The sequence below is a fragment of the Oryx dammah genome, unplaced genomic scaffold, assembly GCF_014754425.2.
Source record: "Oryx dammah isolate SB20612 unplaced genomic scaffold, SCBI_Odam_1.1 HiC_scaffold_29, whole genome shotgun sequence".
NCBI lineage: Eukaryota > Metazoa > Chordata > Mammalia > Artiodactyla > Bovidae > Oryx > Oryx dammah.
This window is the reverse complement of record NW_024070213.1, coordinates 41,454,774-41,472,369: the sequence shown is the minus strand read 5'-3', so window position 1 is coordinate 41,472,369 and position 17,596 is coordinate 41,454,774. Positions and strand designations below refer to the sequence as shown.

General features: G+C 35.4%; 1 protein-coding gene across 3 annotated transcripts in view; it reads right to left on the bottom strand.

The window, feature by feature from the left end:
* Positions 1–1,501: 1,501 nt before the first annotated feature.
* Positions 1,502–17,596, bottom strand: part of LOC120858545 (FYVE, RhoGEF and PH domain-containing protein 4) — a 151,983-nt gene continuing 135,888 nt past the window's right edge. For all 3 annotated transcript variants that reach the window (XM_040234672.1, XM_040234673.1, XM_040234671.1), the window contains exons 12-17: positions 17,342–17,372; positions 16,909–17,001; positions 16,477–16,602; positions 13,124–13,264; positions 10,224–10,364; positions 1,502–7,234 (exon numbers count right to left, since the gene is read on the bottom strand). In XM_040234672.1, coding sequence (XP_040090606.1) covers positions 6,953–7,234; positions 10,224–10,364; positions 13,124–13,264; positions 16,477–16,602; positions 16,909–17,001; positions 17,342–17,372 — 814 coding nt within the window. In that variant the 3' untranslated portion in view covers positions 1,502–6,952. The remainder of the gene's footprint in view (positions 7,235–10,223; positions 10,365–13,123; positions 13,265–16,476; positions 16,603–16,908; positions 17,002–17,341; positions 17,373–17,596) is intronic.

The following is a 17,596-nucleotide window of genomic DNA, read 5'->3' as shown; positions in this document are numbered from 1 at the left end:
ACTCTTAGCGACCCCATGGACTGCAGCCTACCAGGCTCCTCCATCCATGGGATTTTCCAGGCAAGAGTACTGGAGTGGGGTGCCACTGCCTTCTCTGAATGAAGAGCTAACACAGCCAAAAACAATTTTTTTTTTTAAAGCAGAGTGATAAATTACTTAATCTCTCTATTCCTGCTTATTTAATATGAAAATGTTAAGAGTGCTGTGTGAGGCTTATGTGGAATAACGTGTGAAAAAATGTGTGCAATCACTTTCTCGAGGTTTCTCATCAGGATCACCTGGGGTATTTTTGACACTACTCATGTCCACAGCCCAAGCCGGCAAATAGAATTTCTGAAGGTGAGGCCGAGGATGACTTGGTCTAACTACTTTCCAGGTGATTCTACTGTATAGTCAGGGCAGCAAACTTCCATGTTACCTTAATGATCTCTATTCATGATACTAACAATTATTTAATGAAGGTCTCCTACAAGCCAGGCAACATACTACAGTATTCTCTCATTTAAGTTCCACAACTTTTCAAAGAGTTGGTGCCTAAAGTGACAAACAGTAAGTGACAGAGCCAGGGATGTCTAGCCAGTTGTCTGTGATATAAAGCTTGTTACTCCAAGACTGGTTTGAGGAGCAACAGCATCACCTGAGACCTTGTTAACAAGAACTGCCTTGTCACTGACCTGTTAAATCAAAATCTGTATTTGAATAAGATCTTTAGGCGATAAAAGTTCGAAAAGCCCTCAAATAGGCCACACTAGATCTCTCCACCATAATTTCTATTCTGGGGTAAGATGCACCCAAACAATTCATATCAATGGGCCAAGGGCAACATTTAGTTTAAGAAATTCTTCAGCTGATGCCAATTGCTTGTATCAATAAATAGTTCTTTAATGCCTGAAAAAGGTAATAAATGCCTAAAAAGGATTACTTCTAGAAATATTTTACTTATAACACTGAGAGTCACTTAGGATTCCTTTGAGGGATATCTTTTATTTGTCAAATTAAAGGCCAATAAGGTATGATCCCAATGAAGTGGTTCCATGAAATGCTATTTCGTATAGTGCTTCATAGTTACTGAATGTCTGTTTCTTATTCCTTGAAATGAACGTGAGTTTGTTACTGGGATTCAGGCAAATTGTCTAAGATCACATAACAGGTAATTGCAGGCCTAAGACTCAAACACGGTTCGTTTCTGTTTCTATTTCACAAGACGGAGCACTATGGAGTAAAGCAGTCATTTCAAAGAGAACAAAGCAGCGGTGCTTTACCTCAGTTCCTGGAGGTCTGGCCTTGTAGTTCTTATAGGGAGAAGCCCCTATATCTCTATAACCAGGCAATCCTATCAAAAACTTTATTCTTGAAACATTTACACAGGGTTTGGAGGTTGGAAGGACATCAGTACCTTATGCAGTAACTTTTTTCTGAATCAACCAAAATTTCTAACAACCAAAATCATGTGTATTGAACATACATAATCCTAGCTCAAATAACATCGAAGCCTTTAGAATTCATTCAAGGATGTATTTATTTACAAGATACAAGTATTTATTTAATAAGAATTAAAGTGCTTAATTTTACAATGTTTCCAGCTCTCTGACCAAATATACATATTTACACAATATATACACTATCTGCAAGTATTTTACATTCATACAGCTAGAAAAGAAAACTTACTTTTTGTGTACACTTTTTCACATTTGAGTTAACTCTAAAATTTTGCTAACATACCTTTTCAAATTGATCATTCAACAATTCAAAAACCCAAATAGCACTTATTCAAAAATAACAGTCAATTGTCACTCACAAAATGAAATGCTAGTTTGTAGAACAAACAAAACCCCACAGATTTTATATACAGATACGATTGCTGATAGAGACCTTCCCCAAGTGATACATTCCAACATCCATATAATATGTAATATATAATGCAATTCTGTTATCATAATGGTCCCGTAGACTATTAAGTCTTTTCCCAAACCTATATATTAATGTATATATATATCTCACTCTATGTATTTGGTATTCACTTATTCAAATATGCTATAATATTTCTTGATTTAATTTCTCACTAGTCTACCTAATCTCACTAATTCAATCTATAATGAATTTTAGGAAGGGGTAAACATCATGTAACTCTCAGTGACTCACAATGAGTTAACTATCTTGTAGAAGTCATGTGCTATTTTATTTCAAAAGACAGAAAAGTCACTGTTTCCTGCCAAATGTTCAGTCCCAAAAGTAGAAGACAGACCATGACTGACTTTAGAGGAATTTTTTTTTAATGTCATTAAACAGTGCAGAAAATGGTCCAACAGTATTATTATTATTTTTTAAGTCTAAAAGAAAAAGAAAGTAATAATATGATTGTTGTTGTTTAGTTGCTAAGTCGTGTCTGATTCTTTGCAACACCGTAGGCTATAGTCCACCAGGCTCCTCTGTCCATGGGATTTCCCAGGCAAAAATACTAGAGTGGGTTGCCATTTCCTTCTCCAGGGGATCTTCCTGACCCAGGGATTGAACCCACATCTCCTGTTCAGCAGGTGGATTCTTAACCACTGAGCCACCTGGGAAGCCCAAAGACAAGATACTAGTGGTATAATTTAGAGGTCAAGGTGAAAGGCCCAGGTGCAATAGATCTATGAGTGTGCAATTACATAGATTTGCATCCTATAGTTTATACCCCCCTGCAGTTTAAGTAATTTTCATTTATATTAGATATATTGCTTTGATTTGGAGACCATGAGTCTCTTTCTGTCCACCTTTCTGTCCGTACTTGCTTGTTTCAATTCCGAATCATATTCCTCTCTGCCATATCAGTAAAGAATGCAAAGTTATCTTCTCATGACAACATGATTACAGGGCATACATAAGAATAGATTTTACTAAAAATCCATATATATAATTTATGTTAAAATATTTAAGTTAAAAAGAATACTTTCTATAAAAATTTTATTCCTATGGAAAAACAGAATTTGAAATCAACAGTGCTTTTACATATATACCTGTATGCATAAACTCACAGAAAGGGTTTCAAAAGTATATCTAGTAGTCTTTCTACATCAACTCCTATTTTCTAAATCTGGAGACTCTATAGTAAATAATAGTATTAAAATAAAAAGCAATTTGATTTTAATAAAATTGGATGAGGATGAAAAAGTAACATGATCCACTATAGATGTTCAATATAGCCCTAAGAATAAGAACACATTGGTCACAAATTTCATATTAATATATTCTTAAAGAATATAAAATTTAAAAATTAACACATTAAGATATTTTTGCTTTCTGAATTAATTTTAGCATATATATACCATGTGCTTTTAATCTTAGAGGCTCTAACAGGAATATTATGTAGACAAAATTTTCTATTCTGCAATACAGCAAGAATACCTGCAAAAACAAAAAACAAAACAACAACAAAAACCTTTTGTTCCCTAGAAGTTTATTTGTTCCCATTGTTACCTTTTCCTCAGGATACACTCAGCCCAGAAAGATTATTATTACAGTTATCACAATGAGTTCAGAATAAGAACTTAAGGCTTTGGGTATAACCAAAAATGAGATCTAAAATTTAGAGGGGGACAAATCTTGTTTCCACAAAGAAGACAATAAAAGGTTTGGTAAGTTTTAAAAATTTGGATTTTTTTTCTTTTTAATTTGCATACATTAGCAAGTAAATATACCAATCTACATTAAGCTTCATGGAAAATGAAATGTAACCTGATGAAGTTGTGCAGATGTGCTTTAACTGTTTTTTTTTTTTTTTAAACCATCCAGACGCTTTGCAAAAATAAAAAGGCTTTTGATGGTTACTTGAATCCCAAGAATAATGTTATCCCTACCCCAAACCCTGCCACATATACTTTCTTTTCCTTAAAATGAGCAATTTGAATTACAGTATCACTCCTAGAGGGCTTCCCTGGTGGTGCAGAGGTTAAAGCGTCTGAAGTTAATTCTCTATATCATTGTGGCTAGGAATGTTCACATTAAAATTTCAGTATAAAATCCTACCCTGTAAAATTTTATTGCTTGCATACATGATGGCATTATAGATGCCACTGTCACAAAAGTGGATGGTGGCATTTTTCATTTTTGGGTCCCACTTAAAACCTGAAGTCTGCACTACATCTCATATTCAATATACCAAATGGTAGACTTTCAATAAAGCAAAACTTATATTTTAAAAACTGGAATGTTTTATAATAAATAGTAGTTTTTATCAAAGAAGTATTTCTTTTAAGTCTGAAGGAAAGGCATGTTAAAGAAAAGATGACTTAGAGAAAAATAAAGAATAAGGCCCTTATGGAATGTTGTTTTAATAGTAAAACAATCAATTGCTTTTCTAGGCTCAATTTATTATGACAGCTTAGGTGTCTCAGAAAGCAAAAGATATTACTCTTATAATCAATTAGGTGCATTCTGAGGTCTTTTGGTTGAGTGTTTCTAAATGGTTGAAAGTATTCCTTTGCCTTTCTCCAAGTAAAAGCATTAGTGAAAACAAAGCTGCTTCATTGCTTCTCTTTGTGTCTGACAAAAGAACATGTGGAATGTGAAGATGGTGATTGGATAAGCAGAAATTTTCTTCTGATACTAATATTTCTATTTTTTTGGAAAAAAATTAAAGATAATGTTAAGAGCATGATAATAAATATTCTCTTTACATGAGTCTTCTTTCAATAATCTACATTAAATAATACTGAGCCAAAACTTAAATGTGTTCATGTTATTTCCATTCCAGGAGGACTTATTTGTAGGAAAAATGTAATCTTGCTCTTCAAAATAGTTTTCAAAAATAATTTGACTTGTAAATCTTCTAACAGGCCCTTACATTTTCATTTTGCTATCCTCATTACAAAAGTCACCTTCTCCTGATAATCATTCTACATTTTTACTGCTTCTCTTTTCTTGAGATTAAGAAAATCAAAGCATCACCTATAGCCATATTATAACCTTCTCAATAATCACCCCTAAACAGTACATACACAAATACACCCATGCCTGGCAACTAGAAAAGAGAAACAATGTAAAATATTTTAAATTTGTCCTTAATTTAATAGGGCCTAAGAAGCTACCTTTATCTTTTTTGGCTCCAAGTATTTGGCTTAATGTTGATGATAATGGCTGGTATTCCTTTTTCAGAAGAAGGCAATCTAATCATGCCCACTATAATTAGTTTAGATTCTCCTTAGGGATGTGGGGGGAAAAAAGAGATACTGATACTTCATATATCTCTTTAAAAAACAGGGCCTGAATAAAATGTGTGGCAATCTCAAATTCTGAGTGAATGAAATCTGACCTACCTTTAAGGTGTAATCCCCAAAGGCTAGTAGGATCATTCTTGTGGATTTCTAGCAAACAGATGAATTTAAAAAATGACAGTGTTTGGAATATGATAGGGTAAGTGTAAATAAAACTAGAGAGATCTAAGTTTGAGAAAAGGATTAACTTAAATATCCAACAATGTGAGATTTTAATCACAACTACAATATAGTAAAGAATGGCCTTTGTGACAAGGAATCTATTAATATTAAACTTGTTTATTAAAATTCCCCAGAGGATAAAAGGGGAGAAAATGCTCAAATTTTCATCAGTCATACTGTACCCCCCAAAACCTGCCATTAAAATACTATTTTTTCTATATTGTATTTTCCCCCACTGTTCTTTAGTGAGGTGGTTTAAAAAGTTAAGCATAAACTGTCTTAATTACCTATCCTTTACCCTTAATCATAGATTATCACATGTGAATTTTTTTTTTTATCTGACAAAGGAATAAGCCCACACAGTTATCTTAAGTGTTAACTATATATAGTCCTCATTTAACCAAAATTAACAGTCTTAAGGGAAAGGAAAACGTAACAATAAATGTAGTTGCCATTTGTCCCAGTTCTATGTAAGGTCAGACATCTTGTACATGCTGACGTTAACTGCCACAACAATTAGAGGACGGTAAAAGGTAAAATAATCTGTATGACTTGATCATCCCAGTGACCAAAATGCACTTTATCTCAGAGTAATCAAGACTGAAGCATTAATTAAACCCTCATCTTATATTTAACTAGGTATTATTAGCACCTTCAAAGAGAGGCACTGTTTTAAATAGGCACAGAACAAAGAAAAATAGTACTTTAAAAATACTGTTGGAACTCACTAATATATCCCATGCCACATAAATTACAGCTTTTTATTATAAAAATATCAATACCCTTAGATGTTATCAGTTAAATGTAAGTCAGCAAAAACATCTCATAAGTTTAGAACACTGCTCAGTTCCAAGATAAAACATGCTATATATTTAAAAATAAATTAGAGACAAATATGAACCTAACCTGAAAAGTGTGGATAGTGTGTATATATATATTTGTATTTAATACTGTATGTACATAATTGCTATATACTTAAGACATTTTATTCTTAGAAGTATTTCTACAAACACAAGTATTATCTTGAGTACCAACAATGTGTTTTTATTTTGCTTTAAAAGAATGTACATCATTTATGCAGCTTGTTTTAAAACTAACTTAAATAAGTTAATACAATAGCCTAAATTGTCCCTGTATTGTTGTTTTCTTTTTTTATTTTTACTGTGGATCTATTTTGGCAACATGGAGGTATATCTTTCAAACTGTTATAAAGCCTACATGTGTAAGTAAAGACATTAAAGGATTTCTTAAATGAAAGAAGACTTCTCTAACCTAAAGTGATAGAATTAACTTATACCACTTTTTTCCAAGACAAAAGTACATATTCAAGGAATAGCTCATTAAAAAAATGCTCCACTTTTCACATTATTTCAAACTTTATGGGTAGAATGGCTGTGCACATTAATTTCACTAAGAGTACATAAAAACAGTCCCCCAAAAGATGCATTTATGAGCCTTTAAAATTTTTCAACATAAAGTGCTAAGAGATGAATAAGGAGAGCTGAGACTATCGTGAGCTATAAATCTTGAGACACGCCCTACACCGTGGTAGGTCTTGGAACTTGGCATTCTGATTTTCTCTTAGGTTCAAGATGACCGTCCAAAGCGTCTGGATGCTGGCTAGGACATTCTGGCGTCTCACCTGTGACAGCTAAAAAGATGATTTTCAGCCACTTCTGTTTCAGTTCCTCACTGTCTGCAGCAAAGCTGTGCACAGACTTAGACTGGGTCAGTTTGAAACTGTGTGGCAGGTCTGCACTCCTTGGCACGTCGTCCACAACATAGCCCAGGAGTGGAATGGTGGCTTGGGCTCTGACATCCTAAGGGAAAAACATGGTGAGATGTGATCCGGCTCCCACTAACGCTCCTTGCCCACCATCTCTCCACAGGCTTGTACTGTAAGCTCTCCATGGAGATGGCAGAGATCATTGCTTAGCACTGTGCCTCGGCATGAGGCCACTGGTAATGTCACCTGAGTGAATTAATGCATAAGCACTAATGCCTAAATGAGTCAGAATTCATTGTCCCCATACCTCTTTCCCTCTGAGGGAGCCCATTCAGCTCTTTATTCAGTGTAAAAGAGAAGAAAAGAACAGTAATTTTATTGTACAAAATCAGCAAATGTTAATGATTTCATTACCAAACACAATCCTATTTGGTGTTTAATTAATTCATGTATCAATTTACTTATGGACAGGAAAAACAATGAAACAGAATAAAAAAACAAATAACCCAATAAAAAAAATGGGCAGAAGACCTAAATAGACATTTCTTCAAAGACATACAAATGGCCAAAAGGTACATGAAAAGATGCTCACCATCGCTAATTAGAGAAATACAAATCAAAACTACAATGAAGTATCATCTTACACTGGTCAGAATGGCCACCATCAAAAAGTCTATAAATAATAAATGCTGGAGAGGATATAGAGAAAAGGGAGACCTCCTACATTGTTGGTGGGAATGTAAATTGGTTCAGCCACTATGGAAAACACTGTTGAAGTTCCTTAAAAAACTAAAAACAGAGAAAATGATGTGTTGCAGTTCGTGCAGGTTGCAAAGAGTCAGACATGACTTAGAAACTGAACGAAAACAACAGAAAGCAACTATATAATTCTGCAATCCCACTCGTGAGCATACATCCGGAGAAAACCATAACTCAATAAGACATGTGCACCTCAATGTTCAGTGCAGCACTATTTACAATAGTCAAAACATGGAAGCAACCTAAATATCCATCCACAAATGAATGGATAAACAAGATGTGGTATATATATATACACACACATACAAAATGGAATATTGCTTAGCCATAAAAAGAATGAAACAATGCCATCTGCACCAACTTGGATGGACATAGAAATTATTATACTAAGTGAAGTAAACCAGAAAAGGAAAGGCAAATATTATATCACTTATGTGTGGGCTCTATAAGAAAAAAAAAGACACAAAGGAACTTATTTCCGTAACAGAAAGAGACACAGACACAGAAAAAAAAAATTGGCTTTTTGGTTACCAAAGGGGAAAAAGGGGTGGAAGGAGGGATAAATTAGGAGGCTAGGATTAACACACACACACACAAACACTAATATGTATAAAACAGATAACCAACAAGGACCTATTTATATAACACAGAGAACTATACTGAATATTATGTAATAACCTATAAGGGAAAAGAATCAAAAAAATATGTATATGGGCTTCCCTGGTAACTCAGATAGTAAAGAATCTGCCTGCAATGCAGGAGACCTAGGTTCAAGCCCTGGGTTGAGAAGATCCCCTGGAGAAGGGTACAGCTACCCACTCCAGTATTCTTGTCTGGAAAAGTCCAAGGACAGAGGAGACAGGCAGGCTACATGGGGTTGCAAACAGTTGGACACGACTGAGGGACTTTCACTTTCACACACACACACACACACACACACACACACACAGAGCAATTTCTGAATAACTGTGCTATACATCTTGGAGAAGGCAATGGCACCCCACTCCAGTACTCTTGCCTGGAAAATTCCATGGACGGAGGAGCCTGGTAGGCTGCAGTCCATGGGGTCACTAAGAGTTGAACACGACTGAGCGACTTCACTTTGACTTTTCACTTTCATGCACTGGAGAAGCAAATGGCAAGCCACTCCAGTATTCTTGCCTAGAGAATCCCAGGGATGGGGGAGCCTGGTGGGCTGCCGTCTGTGGGGTCACACAGAGTCGGACATGACTGAAGCGACTTAGCAGCAGCAGCTATACATCTGAAATTTATTTGATGTTGTAAATCATTTATACTTCAACTAAAAAAATACATGTACACACCTTGGCATTTTTAGTCTATTTTGAAAATAAAGTTTCACTAGCCCTTTAAGTGTTCTTGCCTGGAGAATCCCAGGGACGGGGGAGCCCGGTGGGCTGCCGTCTCTGGGGTCGCACAGAATCGGACACGACTGAAGCAACTTAGCAGCAGCAGCAGCAGCCCTTAAAGTAGATATAGGCTAAAATACAACAGGTACATTAAAATTTTCATGTTTCTAGGTGAGAGCACAATTGATTTATGTGTTGTTGGTTTTTAAGCACAATATAATCCATTAATGCCTGGTGTATGTCTGTTGTTCCCAAATACTTATTTTAGATACATTCACACAAGGTCCCCCCAAATTATTACTGGATAATGGTAATCTAAGGTTGATTTAAAGTCACCTTCTTCTCACATTGCTTTCTTTTTCAGGTATCCATCCTTTCAGGGGTTGGAAAAAAGGCTTATTGATATTTCCTATCATTAAAAAGGCTCCTTGCCTTTCCCTCTGATTCAACCTCTTCTTCCCATGCTCTTTACCAATTCAACCCATATTTTCTCAAACCCACTGAATAGGATTGACAGAAGGGGCAAATGATCCATAGGGAAAACATTTTTGGCTATAGAAGGAATCAGGCTTCCCTGGTGGCTTAGACAGTAAAGAATCTGCCTGCAATGCAGGAGACCTGGGTTTGATCCCTGGGTCTGGAAGATCCCCTCTCCCTTGGATAAGGAAATGGCTACCCATTCCAATATTTTTTGCTTGGAGAATCTCATGCCCAGAAGAGCCTGGTGGGCTACAGATCATGGGGTCACAAAGAGTTGGATATGACTGAGCAGCTAAGCAGATATAGAAGGAATCAGTCTAAATAAATCTGAATTATAGTTACTTACATTTTTCAATTATAATGAAAAATAGTGAAACTGTATGAATTCTTTTATTCTATAGAGAAGTAATAGAAAAATTTTAAGTTCAGTGTCCACCTGCCTCCCTCTGCCCCTTCAGAAAGATATAGTTTAGATACCTGGGGGGCACCGTACATGTACAGCACGAGAGGGTCTTGTTTGGGGATCACACACCAAGCTTTCTGCCAAGGTTTTGACTTTTCCATATACTGAAGAAAGCTGCACACCACACTGTTTCCAGATACTTCCGCTGATTCAATCTAGAAAATATAATGCAAAGAAATAGTGAGACATAGAAATGAACACAAAATAAACCCAGATATTGAAGTAATTCAACTGAAGGGAATATTCATAAATTATGCCTCCTGGGATTGTCCAAAAGAAGGTTCATCTGCAATAGTTATTTAAATATGCATCTAGATCTATGATGAATTAAGTCAATTTTAATTGTATTAGCAGACCTTGAATTTACACAAAATTAAACATTTATTGACTACATACTATGAAGGCACTTTTCTTAGCTTACTACTTGTATCAATTCATATAACATTCACACCAACACCGAAAAGGTATTGCTTTCATTATCATGAGGTTTAGAGACGAAATAGCTTTCCTAAGATTTAGGAAATGGTGTATTAGGATTTGAGTTTGAATCCAGAGCTTGAACTCTTAGCCACAATGCTCTATCAGCATCACTATTTAAGAATACAATAGCAAAACGGCAAATGATTACCAGCAATCTCTGCCCTTTACCTGAGATAATTTCAAAGTTTTTAAAATTACATTAACTCTTGGTAGAGCCATGTACAGTTTTCTGCTTTGGCTCCTAATACATAAATAACTGGTTAAAAAGGGAACAAAATCCTTTGACTAATGATGGTTTTTATTACATATATTATAGAAAGCAGTTGGTTTGCATCTATTTTCTGTTTTTTCTTTTCTATTTTTTTGGCCATGCTAAAAAATGGTCAATGGTGTGCATCTGTTTTCTGCCTTTTTCTTTTCTTTCTATTTGAGGCATGCAGGATCTTAGTTCCCTGACCAGGTATTGAACCTGTGTTCCCTGCAGTGTAAATGCAGTGTCTTAACTACTAAACTGCTAGGGAAATCCCTACATCTATTTCGTATTTCTCAAATCCAGTGTCATCCACTGAGCAGTGCTGGTGTGCAAACTGTTTTGCTACCAGTTAGAGATAAGCACAAAAAGTAAGAGTAAGCATTTAGAAACTTTTACAGCAATCTGACTTGTGATGATACCTGAGTATATAATTGTGTATTTTACAAAAATATAGCTAAGCAGATGAACATTTAAAATCAATCTGAAGACAAGGAACACTAACTCTGGACTCAAATGAAATGTTACCTATCTTCCCTGACCCCAAGGCATTCCATACTTTGTATTATCATACTGCAAAAATTTTATACTAAATTATGACTTTTGTTTCTAGGATCTACTGAAGCACATCTTTCTACCATGCCCTGACAGAGAAAGTCCACTCTGGTTTGCCATACAAGCAACACCTATATCCTAGAAGAATACAGAGTTATAGCTTGTGGGACTGTACTTTAACCTCAGTTCAGTTCAGTCGCTCAGTTGTGTCTGACTCTTTGCAACCCCATGAATCGCAGCACGCCATGCCTCCCTGTCCATCACCAACTCCGGGAGTTCACTCAGACTCACGTCCATCAAGTCGGTGATGCCATCCAGCCATCTCATCCTCTGTCATCCCCTTTTCCTCCTGCCCCCAATCCCTCCCAGCATCAGAGACTTTTCCAATGAGTCAACTCTTTGCATGAAGTGGCCAAAGTACTGGAGTTTAAACTTTAGCATCATTCCTTCCAAAGAACACCCAGGGCTGATCTCCTTTAGAATGGACTGGTTAGATCTCCTTGCAGTCCAAGGGGCTCTCAAGAGTCTTCTCCAACCCACAGTTCAAAAGCATCAATTCTTCGGCTCTCAGCCTTCTTCACATTTTAACCTCAAGTGGACTTTAAAGTTTATGATCCTTCTTCACTTAACAGAAATGACTTTTGTATGTTTATACAGCATAGATGTTTAATAAATACTAAGTGATTCTTAGAATCAATGAATTGTAGATGTTCTAAATAAACCAAGTATTTCTATAACTTTAGATACGTAAGGATTTTGATCACGAGCCTATTCTTCACAGATTTCCAGGCTATCTTGAGCTTTCTGTCACCCAGAGCCTTATTATATAATTTATTACTTATGTTGTTAATATATTTGGGTATAAAGCTCATTTCAGATATTAATTGCATTATAGTTCCTAGGTTTGGGAGGTCTGAATATATGTAAAACATTAAATCAAACTCAGTTGTAAGACATTTCATATTTCAATATAGTTCTCAGATTACTGCCACTGGTCATTAAACGATGCTTTTAATGCAATAAGCGGGAAGAGTTTTTCAGGTAATAAGACTTTAATCTAAATTTTTATATCATACAGTAGTTTTCAAAGCCAATATGATGAAATTGAGAGAGACACTTTCTTCTTAAAAATATATAGACATATTATAATAAGTTGAGCATTAAAAGAGATACAATTAATACTCTAATATTTGACTACACCTTCACAAAGTCAATACACAATCAGCCCTCTATATCTGTGGATACAGACCCTAAGGATATAAAGGGCTGGCTATACCACAGCACTGAATGGATGTAAGAGATTTGAGCATCCATGGATTTTGGTATCTGTGGAGGGGCCTGGAATCAATCCCCCAGATACCAAGGAAGGACTAGATTTACTTTCAAATGCTTGTTGGTTAATTGAGCAATGCCCCTGTTCTTTCTATACAACTAAGCATGATCCCAAGAGTCAGCAACAGAACAAAAGTATAAATCTTGCTCATCATGGTCCAAATTGTTATACTAAGAGAAATAACAAAGTATATTACTTGTATTTTTCAGAGTTAAAAGGAAATTCTATTTCTAGTATAAAAAATAAAAAAGAAAAGAAAAAAATCTGAAAGATATCCAGTATTTAATATTTCATACCTCTAAAATTCCTTTTCTTTTCTTTTCTTCACTGTCTGTGAATCCACTTATTATTTGATAACAGTCTTTACAGACTTTGCTCAATTTACCACCATCATACTCAAGTTGAGCTTTATAATCAGAACACTTCCAACAAACCACCTTAAATTAAGAAAAAATAACAGAGTGAATAATCATATTTATAAAATAAGATTTAAGCAGTAATCAGTTATGGGTAATAATAAATGAGAAAAAGGTAAATGCAAAAGGCAAATTTTTTTACTAGACTAGTAATATTCCCATGAGCATTTAGAATATTTGTCATGGTATTATAATGTTATCTGTGATGGGCTCTGCTTGCTCATCCTTCTCTTTCTGGCCCCTGAAGGTAGGAAATCTTCGAAGGCTTGGTACAGATTTCCATACTTCATGCGCATGCAGGTATACTCAGTCATGTCTGACTCTTGGCACGCTATGGACTACAGCCCACCAGGCTCCTCTGGCCGCGGGATTTTCCAGGCAGGAATACCGGAGTGGGCTGCCACTTCCTCCTCCAGAGGACCTCCGTGACCCAGGGATCAAACCTGCCTCCCCTGTGTCTCCTGCGTTGGCAGGTGGATTCTTCACTACCGAGTTACCTGGGAAGCATACTTCTGCATATTTAATCAATATCCTCCCCAAAGGAGTTCATAGTCTTCCTTGCCCTCAGCTTTCTCCTTATTACACTCAGACCTCCCAACGGTACTCCCTATTGCTCTAAATAACACAGCCTTCTAACCAGTCATGGCAAGTCAGAAACCTAGGAGTCATCCTGACTGCTCTCTTTACCTCACCCCACAGATTCACCTTATTATAAAGCTCTGCTGATTTTACCTCCCAGGCACTTTTTCAACCTGTCATTTCTTCCTTGCAATCACCTGAGTCCAAGCTATCAGTGTCCTTGGACCATTATAGCCTCATGACTGGTCCTTGTAGCACACTTACTGGAGTTCAGGTGCTGCTCTAAGAGTCCCTTCAAGCTATTTTCCAAATGGAATGAGATACTTACTTCCTTTAAAATGCTAATCTGGTATGTTTCTCTTCTGTTTAAATTCCTTTAAAATCTTCCCTTTGCTCTTGGATAACGAGCAAATTTTTAACCATGGCCTATAAAGTCTTGCATAATCTATCCCTTTTATTCTGTCTTCAGTGACACTGACTTCGTATAGTTCCTAAAGTGCTATGCTTCCTTCCCTCTCTCATCTATGCTTCAGCAAGTTAATTCTTGCTCATTCTTCAGATATTTTACTCAAATTTCACTTCCTCAAGGAAGACTCTTCCAACTTCCAGAATATGGCCCATCTCACTACTGTGTTACTAAAGTTTCATGTACTTTTTTCATGTACTGAACACAATTTCTAATCATATACTGGTGTGATTATTTGATTAATGTCTATCAACCTCACTAGGCTTCTAAGCTCTATGAGGAATCATCCTTGTATATTTTGCTCCCTATTTATATAATAAATATTTATAGAATGCCAATGACATTTATAGAATACCAAGGACATTTATAGAATGAATGACTACAATGCAAATGCATGCTACTTCTTAGTGAATGGTATTTTTTTCAAATTATTATAATTGTTAAAAAAAAAAAAAAACCTTGTGGTTTAAAAAATCATCTCCTTGCTTCTAGAAGCAATTTTCCATTTATAGTAGAAAAACTACATTTGAGAAATAGAAATATTAGCAAAACTTTGGGGTTAGATTCACAGCATGTAAAATTCATGATCAAAATTATCCATTGTTTTCTCATGATTACAATGAAATTACTCTAGGATTTAAAATTAAACATGTCTGTATCTGCAAATTCATATCAACTAATATTTATTTTCAAATTATGCCATAGAATATTCAAACATATTTTTGTTTATTGAAAATAGTATGTCAATATCTGATATCATTTCAAGTAAACTCAGTGATAGATTTAAAAAGTCTTACCCTGGTGAGGGGGGTGGTGGGGAGAGATATTTGCTATCAATTTGGTTTTGATTATAAAACTGTCTCATTGAGTCAAAACTTGGAAGAAAAATGAAGAATAAATACGCAGAGTAATTGAGCATAATCTATGAGTACTATCAATAAAAACTGTTGCACAAAAGCATACTAATAATACACTCAATCATGACACTACAATGCCTACCCTTCTGTCTTTGTGTTGCTTTTTAGAAGAAAGTATTAATCTTCAACTTGGTTTATAAGGCCCTCCAAAGCCTGCTACTACTTCTCTCCAGCTTCAGTTCATGCTTTGTTTCTTCTCACTCTTTCCACATGCAACAATTCAATTGCTGCAAACCTGTCAGCTGCCTTTTCTGATTTGCGTTGCTGAATTTTGTTAGAGAAACATCACTGTATTAAATGGGCTAGTGTGGCCTTTTAAATTTACAACCATAAACCTCTATAGGTAGCCAGCAGGCTATCACTGTAGGCTCTTTTACATGCCCAGAGACAACTCTCTTTTTCAAATCGTCTGCCCCCTTCTTCCTTGCCCTTTTACTTTTGGATGATGACTCTTCCTCATATATCAGTGAAAATGTACATAGTATCAGACCTAAATCCCCTCATTCCCCACCAGAAAATCAAAAACACACCCACAAACAATAAATAATAAATCAAAGCGCATTAAAAAAAAACCCAAAAAACAAAACCACATCTACATTAGCACTCACCTTTCCCTTCATCCTCTGTTATAATGGAGAGAAGTTGCCTTCTCCCTATCAAAAGCCTGAACTTCTACTTAAGCTATAGGTTTCATCTCTTATTTTCTCAAAGCTCTTGACTCCTTTGGTTCTTATTTATCTATTTCTTAGATCACTTATTATGCTCCAGCTGCATAACCTTTTGATAGTCTCAAGAAAAGATCAACTTCTTTCCTACCAAAGGGCTTTTGATATACAACTCTTACTGCCTTAATGTACTTCTCGCCTTTCTTTTTTATGGTAGCCCACGTTTTAGGCATCAGCTTAAATATCAACCCTTCAGATAGGTCTTCATTTTTCTAAGTAAAATTGCTTCCATATCTTGTTTCATTACCATTATTCTCCATTTTAACTTCTTGATTTCTTATTGCATTTATAGTCAATTGAAATTCTTTTCTGTTTACTTGACGGATCTGTTTTCCCCATTAAAATGTGAATTCTGTGAAACTGGCTATCATTTTGCTTACCAGTTTTCCCCCTGGACCCAACACAATCTTTTGCATTAAGTTATCACCAAAATAAGTTTATCAACTAAGTGATTTATTGAATGATTTCTTTTTATTTTCTAAGATAATGATTTTATAACACTTATATACTGATTAGCAACCTTAATGACCAAGAAATCTCACATACATGTCCACATGCTCGACAATGATGCCTTCTTCTTGTCAGGGCATTAAAAGATTCCTTGCATTTCATACACATTGTAACTTCATTATCTCGGATCCATTTTGGAGCTCTTTTGCCTAGCTCAGCAGTCTAAAAAGGAAAGAGATTCCATTTTAATGGCAAAACTGTCATTTCCATCCATCCATCCATTTAAGAAGCATTTTAACAACATTGTTCATATCATGTCCTGAACCTCAGAATGCAAAAGAAAACAAAGGTTCAAAGAAGTTTAAGCAGCATGAAAAGGCACTCTATTGTATTCATCTAAGAAATAAGATTCTGTCCAAACAGCCAGTTTTGATGTCGTAAAGGATAAAAAAATGGATAACAAAATGACTACATAGATATTCTGCAACTGCAGAAAGAAAAGAACTTAAAGAATTTAATTCAACTTACAGAAACCTCTGAGTGAATCTCATTATCCTTGGCAATTGCATTTCTGAAAGTTTCATGCCTCTGATGGAAAGCATCAATAGTCTCTTGAAGTGCCTAAAATATATATGAAATTCAAACACATATTAAAGTATCATATGCAAATTAATTAAACAAATAAATACTTTATTAAACAAATACCTAAGATATAAATCATCTTAAAAATTAACGGTGATGACTTTAACTTATTCTGATGACTACAATATGTGCATAATACAACAATATATGCACATCTGGGTACACATACAGTTCTTGTTTAGCTGCTAAACTGTGTCTGATTCTTTCCATGACCTGAGCCTGCCAGGCTCCTCTGACTATGGGATTCTCAGGCAAGAATACTGGAGCAGACTTACAGAGGTTACCACAAAACAAAAATGAAAACAGAAATCAGGTTTACCTTGATCCATTCTTCTTTGTCTTGCTCAGAACTAAAACATATAACAACAAAAAATTAAAGTGAACAAAGAGAACATTAATGAGTTACATCTGGTGCATAAAACTATGTTTTTATGTTATTCCAACCTTATGAAAAATTTGGGGATGTCCAAGAAGGAGTTATAATAAAACCAAAACAGAAACTCTGGCAACTGAACATATGAATTTATAAACATAGTTTTAGACTGTCTATTTATTTTGGTACATACAATTTTTG